This window comes from Elgaria multicarinata, chromosome 2 (genome assembly GCF_023053635.1).
Source record: "Elgaria multicarinata webbii isolate HBS135686 ecotype San Diego chromosome 2, rElgMul1.1.pri, whole genome shotgun sequence".
Taxonomy (NCBI): domain Eukaryota; kingdom Metazoa; phylum Chordata; class Lepidosauria; order Squamata; family Anguidae; genus Elgaria; species Elgaria multicarinata.
Genome location: NC_086172.1, coordinates 15,714,991 through 15,729,086, shown reverse-complemented (window position 1 = coordinate 15,729,086; position 14,096 = coordinate 15,714,991). Strand labels below are relative to the sequence as shown.

The window sequence follows — 14,096 nt, the reverse complement described above, 5'->3', positions numbered from 1 at the left end:
TACTTGACTACTCAGAAGTTCAATGGCACTTACTCCCAGGTAAGTGTGAATAGGATTGCAAACTTAGGGTGCAATCCTATGCACATTTAGATGGGAAGAGTCCTACAACTGCCAGCATGACGCAGCTAGTGATGCTGGCTTGGTCGTGCTGGGAGTTGTGAGACTTTTTTTCTGTCTGAACATGCATAGGCTTGTGCCTTTAGTTAACTTTCTTGCTATCAGATTTGGATCTTGGTAGATTGAAGGGGAAACAACCACTCAAATGTTATCCCCTCCAATTTTAGAGAAACATATGAAGTTTGACTTTCCAAAGGTAAAAGAAGCTCATTGGTTAGCATGAGGATCACTCCTGGATGTACTCCCAGGTTGCCAAATTGTAGACAGCAAAGAATTTTCCATAAGTATGATGGAGAATAAGGTGGAAGGAAAAGATAATGGAGTAGTTTGAGCTTTTAAAATTTGTGCTTTTACCTGCACAGGAAGAAGCGCCAGGGATTGTATCTTCATCATTTTGAGCATGGAGGGGAGCCAGAGTTGTGCAGAGCAGAACAGCTAAGAAAGCTTCTGAGAACATCTCAGCAATTCTACCATATACTTCGAGTCCTGTCAGGATAGAGCCAACATAGTCACAGTACATGAGAGTTAAATTGACTAAGACATTTGGCATGCACAGTGTAACATTTCAATGGGCTTACTTCATTTTCAGGACAATGTTATCGAATGACCTGGAGAAGGAGCCTTAACATGAGGTTAGTGAAATCTAGCCTAGAGAAAGAGGGCATGCCCTTCCAGATAACTCAAGCCTGGGAGGGCAATTCTTCCCAGGAAGGACCTCCCCCAGAAGGCTGTCCTTGGCTGTATTTGTTCTGTGAACCCACCAGAGTCTTTCCTAGAGGAAAAGTCATTCTGCTTGAAGCACTCAGGCAGCTGGCTGAATATGGTGGTGGTCGAGGATGGAGCTGTCCAGCTATTGGTGGTAAAAGCAAAATGAAGGTCGGCATGTGGGAAATCAGCAGCTTTGGGGACAACATGAACATGCACATCGGTGTAACAAGCCTATCCAATTCGTTATACCTGACCTGGCTGATGAACTATCTGGCTAATCCTACACAAGATGTGCTGATTACTTCTAGTTATTAACCAAATCAGTTCAGAAAGTTACATACACTGTGCATGAATACTACATTGAGGCCATTCATGTGGAATGGCGTGCTAGAGGAGATTCATCAATTTAACACTCTCTCCAAGTTTAAGTCAGCCATAAAGACTAATCTCTTCCGGCAGGCCTACCCAGATGAAAGTTAAACCAAGAATTTTTAAGTTCTGTTGATTATTATTTTGATGTTGTATTGATTTTATGTATCTGATTTATAGTGTATTGTATTAATATTGTTCCCTGCCTTGATCCAAAAGGAGAGGTGGGTAAGAAATAAATAAATAAAATTATCATCATCATCATCATCATCATCATCATCATCATCATCATCATTAAGTAATGCCTAGCTTAATCCTACAGTTTAATCCCAAGGCTGGGTGCATTCTTTGCACTTGTGGTATCTGGCACCTTCCTTCCTGTCATGGATTTCTGCTAGTCCAGCAGGGAACGATCCAGGAGAGCAGAAGTGGGCAAGTGCTTCCTGTCAGGGGTGACAGCACCATTATTTTATTTATATATAAGCCATTCATCACTAGTAAGAATGGGAAAGGAAGTTAAACTTTCCTGGATAGGAATGATGGACAGTAGGGAAAAGAATACAAGCTTCTAGATTATCTGGTGGCCACTCCCCTCCGAAGCCCCGTGGTTTCCCTCCCCCAGGGTGGTGTCAGATAATCCTAATACTGAGGAGGGAGCACAGGGTTTCCAAAGGATATCTGGGTCCACGACCCCCCCCCCCTGCTCTTTCTGGGGAAGGCAATCCTGACTTTTTCAATCCACAGCTTTGCAGTAAAACCCCACAGTGGCTGCATAGCTGCACCTGCGTCATCTCACGGATGCAGCACAGATCTTCAGCCACTGCAGGGCTTTCCCCTGCACATAGGCAGCCCCCTGTTTGCCATTATGCCTTCTCTGAGTGACAAGGCATTGAAGAAGCAAGTGCCCCCATCTGCGGCAAGGCTGAGGATATACAGTAGTATTCGTAACCCGTGCTGCAACACTTTCAGCATATAAAGTAGATTACGATGTTCCTCCCATTGTATCTTCACAAAATTTCTGTAAAAGAAGATTAGGCGAGAGTATGGCCTAATTCAACGGCATGGTCAATCTCCTGCTGGGGCTGTACCAACTTCAGACTGAAATCAGAAGTGGGTGCTACTCTATTTTATGAATAGATGCTACTCTTTTTTTTTTTTACTCCCTTCACATAGGATGCTCGCATGTTACGGAGAAGGAACCCAGCCCAACTCTTTTCTTTACATGTCAGTGAAAGGAATTGGTTTGAGTACCATTTGTACTGATTTCAAAAGAAGTTAGCAACTCCAGATTTTACAGGCTTGCGCCCAGTTAAATTAGGTACCTTGATTAGGAAAGATAAATACAGTGTGCACTGGATTTAGCTGGTGTGAATTTATTCTGTTTGGTATAGAAGAGGCATGCAGGTAGTGGTTACCAGATTTATAGCCCTGATACTAAACACATTTACTCAAAACAAATTGCTAATTTTAATGTACAATATAAATGGATACCTCCGTATCCATCTATAATCCGAAAGCCTTCAGGAACCAAAGTGTATTTTAACCTCCCAAAGGGAAACATAAGAAGAATCAAAGAGTGCAAATAAAAAATGGATACACTTTAAACAGTGAGGACTAGACTGACACTTGTGGTCTTCACATTAAAAGGCACTGTTTAATGGCACTACTTTCTGTTGAGCCAGCGGATGGTAGCATCATCCCTTCTAGGAAGTGTGTTTCAGGTTCTGGTCCCAGTGATCTTTCCCTGGCCTGCAGCCCGGGGCTTTTGGCAAGCCAGCCTATTCTTGAGCACTGAGCTAAGTTGTTGATTCTCATTAAATTCTAGAACTAAGGTGTATTAGAATAGCTTATGAGCAACATGTTGCCCTATAAATTTGAAATTTCTGGTATAAATGGTCTACTTGTCCCCCATTTAGTTTTGGTCAACCTTGCTCAAGTTCCTTGACATTACATAGCATTTTCAGGCCTGCACTTTAGCTCCCTACATCTCTGCACCCTAATCACACCCGGTTCCCTAAATTACATTGGATTGGATCCAGATTTATGTTGTAGCAACTGCCCTGACAAAAGTGGGCTTGGCCACCCCCTCCCTCCCACGGCAGCCCCGCTAGTCCCCTGAAAATGCTACGCAGAGAGTCAGAAGACCCTGCTGAATGGGGTGAGCTATGACGCGGGAGCTTGGGAATCCCCCCAAATTGACCAGAGGTACCTTCTCCGAGTGGAGCCCTTTCTCTCATGCAAGGCAGATCCTGGATCCAACCCATCATTTCTGTACCCTGAAAAGTTTCCACCAGAGTTTGTTCTGTCTAAGTTACACCATCGTAAAAGTGAGGTTGGCAAGATTTCAGAAAAATGTGAGTCTTAACACACACACACACAAACACACACACACACACACACACACACACACTTACAGACAATCCTCATGCTCTTATAGAATGCAGGGTTTTTTCCCCCCCTGCAGAGGAAATATACTGTAAATTTAAACAATGAGTTGCTTTAGATGCCTCAAATGGAGATCTTCCACCTATGTTTTTCTGCCAAGATCTGCCAGATCTGCATCAAGCAGGATATGACACTTGGAAAACATTTTTAAACCTGAATATGGAGTGTGTCCTGAGCCCCAACTGTTGTCACTACTGTTATAAACTACAGCAGTAGTGTAGATCCTGCCCTGATCTTCACGTTTTTTCTTGACTGCAAAACTGGGGCCTGGAATGCTTTCTCTAATACTGCATATTAAGATTTAATTTCTCTTTCAACGTTCCATTGCATTCCCCCCCCCCCCCCGTAGCTTTTTGTGTGAATGCTCCCTAGGAGAACATGACATGCAGCTTTAATTAAAAGTTCTGACGGCCAAAATCACTCAGTTGTGTTCTCATAATGCCAGGCAAAGCATATGCTCCCGTGGCTCTAGAAGTGTCACAGGAGCCACCCATCAGGCCAAGGAAGGGAACGGAAAATCAAAGTGCTTTTGGAAGAGTCCCATCATGCAATGCCTTTCTTTGGCCCCAAACCCAGCTGATGGTGCCCATTGTAAGGCAACACAGGGAGATTGTGTCTTCACTGTTTCATACCCTCATCTATGAGCTACAGTGAGACTCCCAGAAACAAAGCCTGTGCAAACTGCTCCCCTTCACCACCTGCAGTTTTGGAGGGCTGCTGGTACATCTGAGTATGCATCTCCTATTATGAAAGGCAACAGCTGGCCCAAACAGCTGGCTTGGCTAGGCTAGAGATTATGTCCAGAGTCTTCTGCAATAACAAAGAGGAAGAAAACCATGCGTGGCATATGTGATAGATGGACAATTCCTGCAAGTCTTCTGCCTAACCTGTCTTCATCATACAACACCAGAACACAAACAGGAAACACATGGGCACAGGCACACACACACACACACGCACGCACGCACACACACACACACACACACACACACACAGAATTCATCTTTGAAAATCACAAAATGCTATTTAAAGGTAATAGATATAGTTCAGTAAAGTAGAATCAAGCCAGAAGCTTAATCCAACCTGTGAACTCTGTGATTTCTTTGTAAAACTATGGAAGTTAGCGTGGCAACATTAAAGGGAAAAGTGTCTGTGTTTTAAGAAGAAACACAAGCATCTAATAATAATCACAGATTATTACAAAATGATTATTTGGGGGCCAAAAGTGTTGTTCCTACAGTTCCTCATCCTTCAGCAGACTTAAACCAGAGATTTTTTTGGTGCAGAAATGTTGAGAATAGTCCAGGAATTACTTGGGCTAATACAATCCCATAGGTAACAGTACAAATAGTTATTAAACTTTCCACCACCAACACCATGAATGGCATTCCTGGCCTTGCTGCCTAAGTCCACCACCCTCATCCCAGGAGCTCAGTTCTGCTGGAGACACAGCACGAACAGAAAACACAAACTTCCTCTGAGCAACTTCCATTGAGATGAAGCATTCACGTAAGGAGTTTTGAAGGGCCGGGTCTGCCTCTGTGTAATGGATGCACAGCATAATTCACACTTAATTATTGCTCAAGTTGCAATACAGCCTACTTAGCTTTATATTTAATGCACAACTTTTATGTATAATTTGCCTTACTCTGAAGATAATAAATAAAAGCAAGAAAAGGGCTGCAATAGAAAGTTATAGTCAACTTACTTGTAAAACAGTGAGATCATCAAAGCTTCTTTTGGGGAAAAATATAAAATGAAGAAATGTCTTGCTTTCCTTTGATTTCAAATGGGAATTTGCATCTTCAGGGAGAAACGACTACTTTCCTTTTCTTAAATTTTGAGAGAAGCGAAGGAACCAATTGGGTGTGGTAGAGGTTTCTGTAGCTGGAAGCCTCTGTTAGCTCGCTGGCAAAAAGTAACTGCCTACTTTAGAATTCTCCTCCTTCAAGTCTATCTTTGAGAGAAAGATCCAAACAGTCAGTACCTCAAAAGCCCACAGAGTGGTGCTGTGGATCTACCAAATTCTACATCCCTAAAAGGTGGGGTGCAGGGTTCCCCCCTTGCCCCAGAAAGGGGTGGAGAGGAAAGTGAAGGCTGAGTCGGAGAGAGAGAAGCTGTCCTTTCCCAAGATGGGAAAAGGGAGCCTCTTTTTATGACGGAAATGTATGAAACCGAGAACAGTGTTGCTTACATTAGCCTAACCGTGCCTCCTCTACTATGTCCAGCTCTTTTCTTTTTTGTCAGCTAACAAAACAAAATGGACCGGGTAAAACTGTTCAAATAAAAAGCGTCATGCTTCAGACCAATCCTACCTTTGCAAAATTCAGCTCTGAGTCCAGTTCTGTCTTTCTCCGGATTTTTATGTGTGATATTGCAAAGTCTGCCACAAAAAGTGCTTTAGTGCCTTGCTCCCGTACTTGCATTCCTTCCTGGCATCTGCACCAGAAGGAACGCAAGTGCGAACTTCCCCCTCTTTAAAAGTAAAAAAAAATACGGGTGGGTGGGAGGAGAGGAACTCGGCCATTTCATCTTTTTCATTTTATTGTATTATTTGTATAAAAACAAAAAAAAAAATGGGGGTTTTTAGGAATAAGGCAGCAAGAAGAGGACGTGAGGAGAGGGGGGAGTGCCAGGGAGAACCCCCTCTACTCCCTCTGGCTGTCTGTTCCAACCTCCCCATTTATTTTTATTATGTGTATCTGCACAGCTGTGGAGTTACAGATAATATTTTTTTTTAAAAAAAAAGGGGACTCACTACATCTTGTGATATTGAGTTCCATAATTTAACTATGCGCTGTGTGAAGAAGTGCTTCCTTTTATTTGTCCTGGATCTCCCATCAGTAAGCTTCATGGGATGACCCCAGTTTGTAGTATTTGGAGAGAGGGAGAAAAATGTCTCCCTATCCACATTCTCTGCACCGTGCACAATTTTGTACACCTCTATCCTGTCTCCCCTTAGCCTCCTTTTTTCGAAGCTAAACAATCCCAGCTGATGTAACCTTCCCTCATAGGGGAGATGCTCCAGCCCCTTAATCAGTTTAGTTGCCCTTTGCTGCACCTTTTCCAGCTCTATAATATCCTTCTTTTGGTGTGGCGACCAGAACTGTACACAGTATTCAAAGTGTGGTCGCACCATAGATTTGTATAACGGCAATACGATACTGGCTGTTTTATTCTCAATTCCTTTTCTTATAATGCCTAACATGGAGTTTACCTTTTTTATAGTGGCCGCACACTGGGTGGACATTTTTACCCAACTGTCCACCACAATCCCAAGATCGCTTTCTTGTTTGGTCACCGCCAGCTCAGATCCCATTAGGTTATACTTGAAGTTGGAGTATTTCCACCCAACGTGCATCACCTTACACTTGCTTACATTGAACTACATCTGCCATTTGGATGCCCATTCTCCCAGCTTGGAGAGATCCCTTTGGAGCTCTTCACGATTCCTTTGCGTTTTAACAACCTTAAATAATTTGGTGTCGTTAGCAAACTTGGCCACTTCACTGCTCATTTCTTATTCCAGATCATTTATGAACAAGAGTGCAGGACACAGAATAACGGGCTCAAGTTAAAGGAAGCCAGATTCCAGCTGGACATCAGGAAAAACTTCCTGACTCTTAGAGCAGTACGACAATGGAATCAGTTGCCTGGGTTGTGGGCTCTCCCACACTAGAGGCCTTCAAGAGGCAGCTGGACAACCATCTGTCAGGGATGCTTTAGGGTGGATTCCTGCATTGAGCAAGGGGTTGGACTCGATGGCCTTGTAGGCCCCTTCCAACTCTGCTATTCTATGATTCTATGATTCTAAATTGTAAAGAATTGGTCCCACTACCGATCCTTGTGGGACCCCACTATTTACTTTCCTCCATCGGGAGAATTGACCATTTATTCCTACTCTTTGCTTTCTGTTCTTTAACCAGTTACTGATCCATAAGATGACCTCTACTCTTATTCCATGGCTGCTAAGTTTGTTCAGGACTCTTTGATGGGGGGACTCTATCAAAAGCCTTTTGGAAATCCAAGTAAACAATGTCATAGAATCATAGAATTATAGAATAGTGGAGTTGGAAGGGGCCTAAAAGGCCATCGAGTCCAACCCCCTGCTCAATGCAGGATTCCACCATACAGCATACTTGACAGATGGTTGTCCAGCTATCTCTTGAATGCCTCTAGTGTGGGAGAGACTACAACCTCCCTAGGTAACTGGTTCCATTGTCATACTGCTCTAACAGTCAGGAAGTTTTTCCTGATGTCCAGCTGGAATCTGACTTCCTGTAACTTGAGCCCATTATTCCGTGCCCTGAACTCTGGGAGGATCGAGAAGAGATCCTGGCCCTCCTCTGTGTGACAACCTTTTAAGTACTTGAAGAGTGCTATCATGTCTCCTCTCAAACTTCTCTTCTCCAGGCTAAACATGCCCAGTTCTTTCAGTCTCTCCTCATAGGGCTTTGTTTCTAGACCCCTGATCATTCTGGTTGCCCTCTTCTGAACACGCTCTAGCTTGTCTGTGTCCTTCTTGAATTGTGGAGCCCAGAACTGGACGCAATACTCTAGATGAGGCCTAACCAGGGCCGAATAGAAAGGAACCAGTACCTCATGCGATTTGGAAGCTATACTTCTATTAATGCAGCCCAAAATAGCATTTGCCTTTCTTGCAGCCATATCGCACTGTTGGCTCATATTCAGCTTGTGATCTACAACTATTCCAAGATCCTTCTCGTTTGTAGTATTGCTGAGTGTCCACTGGATCACCCCTGTCTACATGTTTGTTGACACTCGCAAAGAATTCTAGTAGATTAGTGAGACAGGAATTGCCTTTGTGGAAGCCATGTTGATTCTTCTTCAGCAGGACCTGCCCTTCTATATGCTTATTAATTTTGTCTTTAGTAATGCTTTCAACCAATTTACCTGGAACAGATGTCAAACTAACTGGCCTTTAATTTTCTAGATCCCTTTTTGAAAATTGGTGTTACATTGGCCATCTTCCAGTCCTCTGGTACAGAGGCTGAGCTTAGGGACATGTTGCATATTTTTGTGAGGAGGTCCACAATTTCATATTTGAGTTCTTTGAGAACTCTAGGATGGATACCATCTGCGCCTGGTGATTTATTTGCTTTCAATTTGTCAGTAAGTTTGAGAACTTCATCTTTTGTTACCACAATCTGCCTCAGTTCCTCAGACTCCCTTCCTGAAAACATCTGTTCAGGCACAGGCATCTGTCCTGTATCCTCTGCAGTGAACACCGATGCAAAGAATTCATTCAGCTTCTCTGCAATTTCTCAGTCCTCCTTTAGTACTCCCTTAACTCCATTGTCATCCAATGGTCCAACTGCTTCCCTAGCTGGTTTCCTGCTCCTGATATCTTTAAAGAATTCTTTGTTGTTGGACTTGATATTATTAGCGATGTTCTCTTCAAAATGCTTTTTTGCAAATCTTATTGTTTGCTTGCATCTCCTTTGTGCCAGCTTGTGCTCCCTTTTATTTTCCTCACTTGGGCAAGACTTCCATTTTTTGAAGGAAGCCCTCTTTTCTACAGTAGCTTCTTTGACACTGCTTGTTAACCATGCTGGTGACCTCTTGGATTTGGTGCTACCTTTCCTAACCTGTGGAATACATTTTAGTTGAGCTTCTTTTATTGTACTTTTGAGTAAACTCCATGCATTTTCCAAGGATTTAACCCTCTTGATTCCCCCTTTCAACTTTCTTTTCACTAGTTCCCACATTTTAGAGAAGTTTCCTCTTTTGAAGTCAAGTGTGAATGTGTTGGATTTCCTGGGCAATTTCCCACTTAAGTGTATATTGAACCTGATAGCATTGTGCTCACTGTTACTGATTGGTAGGGCTGTGCATGGACCCCCCAATCTGCTTCGGATCCTGATCCGCAACTTCTGGATTGGCCGCTCTGCACCTCTCCGCCAGTGGTCCGCTTCGCTTTGCTGCGGAGCTCCGGATCCTAATTGGAGCTCTGCAGCAGCGGTGGCAACAGTGGCGCCGGCACCAGGTAAGCCCCCCTCCCTCCTCCCCCCTTACTTGCGTCTGTCCGCGGTCCGGTGGCTGCTTCAACTGAGCCCGAGGACTCAAACCGGAAGACCAGGCCGCAGAATCCTCGAGCTCAGTTGAAACCACTGCCAAACCATGGACAGACACAGGTAAGACCCTTCCTCCCTGCCCTCTTACCTGGCTTCACCACCAGGTAAGGGCCAGGTAAACCCCCTCGCACACACCACTTACCTGGTCCATCACGGCCCGTCGCCAGCTTCACTAGAGCCCATGGCTCAACCCGGAACTGTAGGCCCCATTCTGGGTTGAGCCGTGGGCTCTAGTGAAGCCGGTGATGGGCTGCGATGGATCAGGTAAGACCCCCCTCCCCCCTGCCCCCTTACCTGGCTCTGCCGCCATCACCGCACTGGTGGTGGCAGCGCCAGGTAAGCCCCCCCCCCCTGGAGCTCCAGATCGAAGCAAAGAATCCGCCTTCATCTCGATCCGCTCCGCGATGTTCTGCTGTCCCCCGGATTCTCTTCGCCTCCACCTTAAGGGAAGGCGAAGCACCCCAATCCGCTGCTGCTTCTCTGATCCGAAGAGAAGCGAAGCACAGCCCTACTGTTTGGTTCAACAATATTTAATAATAATAATAATAATAATAATAATAATAATAATAATAATAATAATAAATTTGTTTCTTACCTGCCTCTCCATCCTGATTGAAGCGGAGAACGACAGTAAGTATAAAATACAAAAAATACTGATTAAAAACATAGTATACATTGTTAAAACTTTACATCTCGTATTAAGTCCTGGGCAGCATCACTTAGGATTAGGTCCAGGGTTGCCTCCCCTCTGGTCGGTTCCATAACCAACTGTTCCAGGGCACAGTCATTTAGGACATCAAGAAATTTAACCTAATTGCCATGACTGGAATATTAATTTGTCCAGTCAATGTGAGGATAATTGAAGTCACTCATTATTACAACACGGCCTTGTTTGGAGGCCTCCCTGATATCATTCTCCATCTCAAGGTCACTCTGACCATTTTGGTCTGGGGACAATAGCACGTTCCTAGCACTACATTAGTTTTAGGGCCTTGTAATTGCTGTGGAAGAGACTTCCCTGTTTAGGTGCTCTAGTCTACTTGACACAATGCCCTCTTTGACATAGAGAGCAACACTGCCCCCCCGTATGCCCTTCCCTGTCCTTCTGTAAGGTTTGTATCCAGGGATGACCGTATCCCACGGGTTCTCTCCATTCCACCGGTGTGTGTGTGTGTGTGTGTGTGTGTGTGTGTGTGCTCTTGGATCCAGAACTGTCACTTGAGGCACAGGTGAACTCAGTGGCAAAGAGCACCTTTTATCGCCTTAGATTGATATACCAACTACGCCCTTATCTGGACAGAGGTAGCCTAGCTACAATTATCCATGCTCTGATAACCTCTCGTTTGGATTACTGCAGTGCGTTATACGTGGGACTGCCTTTGGAAACGGTCCGGAAGCTTCAGCTGGTACAAAACAGGGCAGCCCATTTACTAACGGACTGGCCGGCGAGATCATATTACGCCAGTCCTTTTACAACTTCATTGGCTGCCAGTCCAGGTCCGGGCCCGATTCAAAGTGCTGGTATTGACATTTAAAGCCCTAAACAGTTTGGGTCCAGGTTATTTGAAGGAACGCCTCCTCCCATATGTACCTGCCCAGACCTTAAGATCATCTACAGGGGCCCTTCTCTGTGAGCCCCTCCGTGAGCCCCTGCCAATTTCTGTAAACCGCCCAGAGAGCCCTGGCTATGGGAGCAGTATATAAGTGAAATAAATAAATAAATAAATAAATAAATAAATAAATAAATAAATGAAGTGAGGCAGGTGGCTAGTAGGAGGAGGGCTTTCTCCACTGTGGCACCCTGGTTGTGGAATGAGCTCCCCAGAGAGGTCCGCCTGGCGCCTACACTGTACTCTTTTACAAAAAGCTGAAGACCTTTTTATTCTCTCAGTATTTTAACACTTAATTTTAACTTAAATTTAAATTTTACTGTTATAACTCTGTATTTTAATCTTATCCTGGTTGTGCTTTTTTTACTGTATTTTGTATTTGTGTTTTTAACCTGTTGGTTGTTTTATTATGGTTTTAATTTTTGTGAACCCCCCAGAGAGCTTTGGCTATTGGGCGGTATAAAAATGTAATAAATAAATAAATAAATAAATAATAAAACAATTCTGTAATGCCCACTATGTCTAGGTTCTCCTTTAAACCAAGCACTCCAATTCTCCCATTTTGGCTCAGAGGATTCTAGCATTTACATAGAAACACCTAAACATGGTGTCCCTCCCCAGATGTCTCTGCCGTGTCCTTTAACCCGAACCAGATGCTTCCCAGCTCTTGTCAGCTTTCCCCCAGGATTTAGTTTAAAAGCAGCTCTGCCACCATTTTTATGTTCAGTGCTAGCAATCTGGTTCCATTTTGGTTTAAGTGCAGCCTATCCCTCTTGTACAGGCCCGGCTTGTCCCAAAACATTCCCCAGTGCCTAATAAATCTGAACCCCCTCCTCTCTGCACCATTGTCTCATCCACACATTGAGACTTCTCAGCTGCGCCTGTCTAGCTGGCTCTGCGCGTGGAACTGGTAACATTTCAGAGAACGCTACCTTGGTGGTCCTGGATTTCAACCTCCTGCCTAGCAACTTAAATTTGGCTTCCAGGACCTCACAACTACATTTCCCCACATCGTTGGTACCAACATGGACCATGACAACTGATGGAATCCAATGGATTTCTGAATGCTCTTGGGGATTTTCCAGTGGAGAGAGCTGGTGATCCAGCCGAGGCCCTAGCCCCACTGTGGAACGGTGAAATGCGGAGGGCCATCGACTTGATCGCACCTGAGTGTCCTCTCCAGTCCTGTAGAGCCTGCTCTGCTCCTTGGTATACTAAGCAGTTGCGGTCAATGAAACAGGCTGGACATCGGCTAGAACACAAATGGTGCAAGACTTGAAGCGAAGATGACCGAGCACGCTGTAGAGTGCATATTCGTGCCTATTGCATGGCAGTGTGGGCAGCAAAGAAGGCTTATTTTGCTGCCTCCATTGTGTCCTCAAGTAGCCGTCCAGCGGAGCTCTTCCAGGTGGTCCAGGGGCTGCTAACATCCTCCCCAGCAAATGGGGCCCTGGCCCTGTCGAGGACCCGCTATGACCTTTTTGCATCACACTTTGAGGACAAGATCACTTCTCTCCACAGCAAACTTGATGTTGTTGTTAGTGCAGCTCCAGTTGAGGTGTCTGATGCCACCATCTGCCCGATTTTGTGGGATCAGTTCCAGTTATTGCAGCCTGATGATGTGGACAAGGTGCTTGCAGCAATGCGACCAGCCACTTGCCCTCTCGATCCCTGTCCCTTCTGGCTTGTAAAAGCAAGCCGAGGGGGTCTGACTGGGTGGGTCCAGGGAGTGATAAATGCTTCCCTCCAGGAAGGGGTGGCCCCTGCTGTCCTTAAGGAGGCAGTAGTGCGACCACTCCTGAAGAAGCCCACCCTGGACCCGATGGTATTAGGCAACTACCGCCCAGCTGCAAACACTCCTTTTTTAGGGAAGGTACTTGAGAGGGTTGTGGCGGAGCAACTGCAGGCACTCTTGGAGGCTACTGATTATCTAGATCCATTCCAGTCTGGGTTCCAATCTGGTTACGGGACTGAATCAGCCTTGGTCGCCCTGATGGATGACCTTTATCGAGAGAGGGACAGGGGGAATGCAACCCTGTTAATCCTGCTCGATCTCTCGGCGGCTTTTGATACCATTGACCATGGTATCCTCCTGGATCGACTCTGTGGGATGGGCATCGGAGGCACTGTGTTACAGTGGTTCCGGTCCTACCTACGGGGTCGTTTTCAGAGAGTAGCATTGGGTGACCAGTCGTCGGCCTCTTGGCAATTGAGCTATGGAGTGCCGCAGGGCACCATCTTGTCCCCAATGTTATTTAACATCTATATGAAGCCGTTGGGAGCAGTCATTAGGGGATTTGGAGCTAAATGTCATCAATACAGTGATGACACACAGCTCTATCTCCCTGTGACAACTGAATCAGGTGAGGCTGTGCAGGTCCTGGACCAGTGCCTAGACTCAGTAATGGGCTGGATGAGAGCCAATAAACTGAGACTGAATCCTGGCAAGACGGAAGCCCTGTGGGTGAGTGGTTCCCGAGTCCGGGAGACAGGCTCATTGCCTGTTCTGGATGGGGTTGCTCTGCCTCTGAAAGAACAGGTTCGTAGTTTGGGGGTACTCTTAGACCCATTTCTGTCATTGGAGGCTCAAGTAGCTGCCACAGCTCAGAGTGCCTTTTACCATCTTCGGTTGGTTCGCCAACTACGCCTCTCCTGGACAGGGATAGCTTGGCCACGGTGGTACAGGCATTGGTAACCTCAAGATTGGATTACTGCAACACGCTCTATGTGGGGCTGCCCTTGAAGCTGTTTC

General features: G+C 45.3%; 1 protein-coding gene across 1 annotated transcript in view; it reads right to left on the bottom strand.

The window, feature by feature from the left end:
• COL6A2 (collagen type VI alpha 2 chain) overlaps nucleotides 1-5,565 on the bottom strand; it is an 84,204-nt gene extending 78,639 nt beyond the window's left edge. The window contains exons 1-2 of the mRNA XM_063116064.1: nucleotides 5,348-5,565; nucleotides 472-603 (exon numbers count right to left, since the gene is read on the bottom strand). Of these exons, the coding sequence (XP_062972134.1) occupies nucleotides 472-574 (103 nt within the window). The 5' untranslated portion in view covers nucleotides 575-603; nucleotides 5,348-5,565. The remainder of the gene's footprint in view (nucleotides 1-471; nucleotides 604-5,347) is intronic.
• Between the last annotated feature and the right edge of the window lie 8,531 nt (nucleotides 5,566-14,096).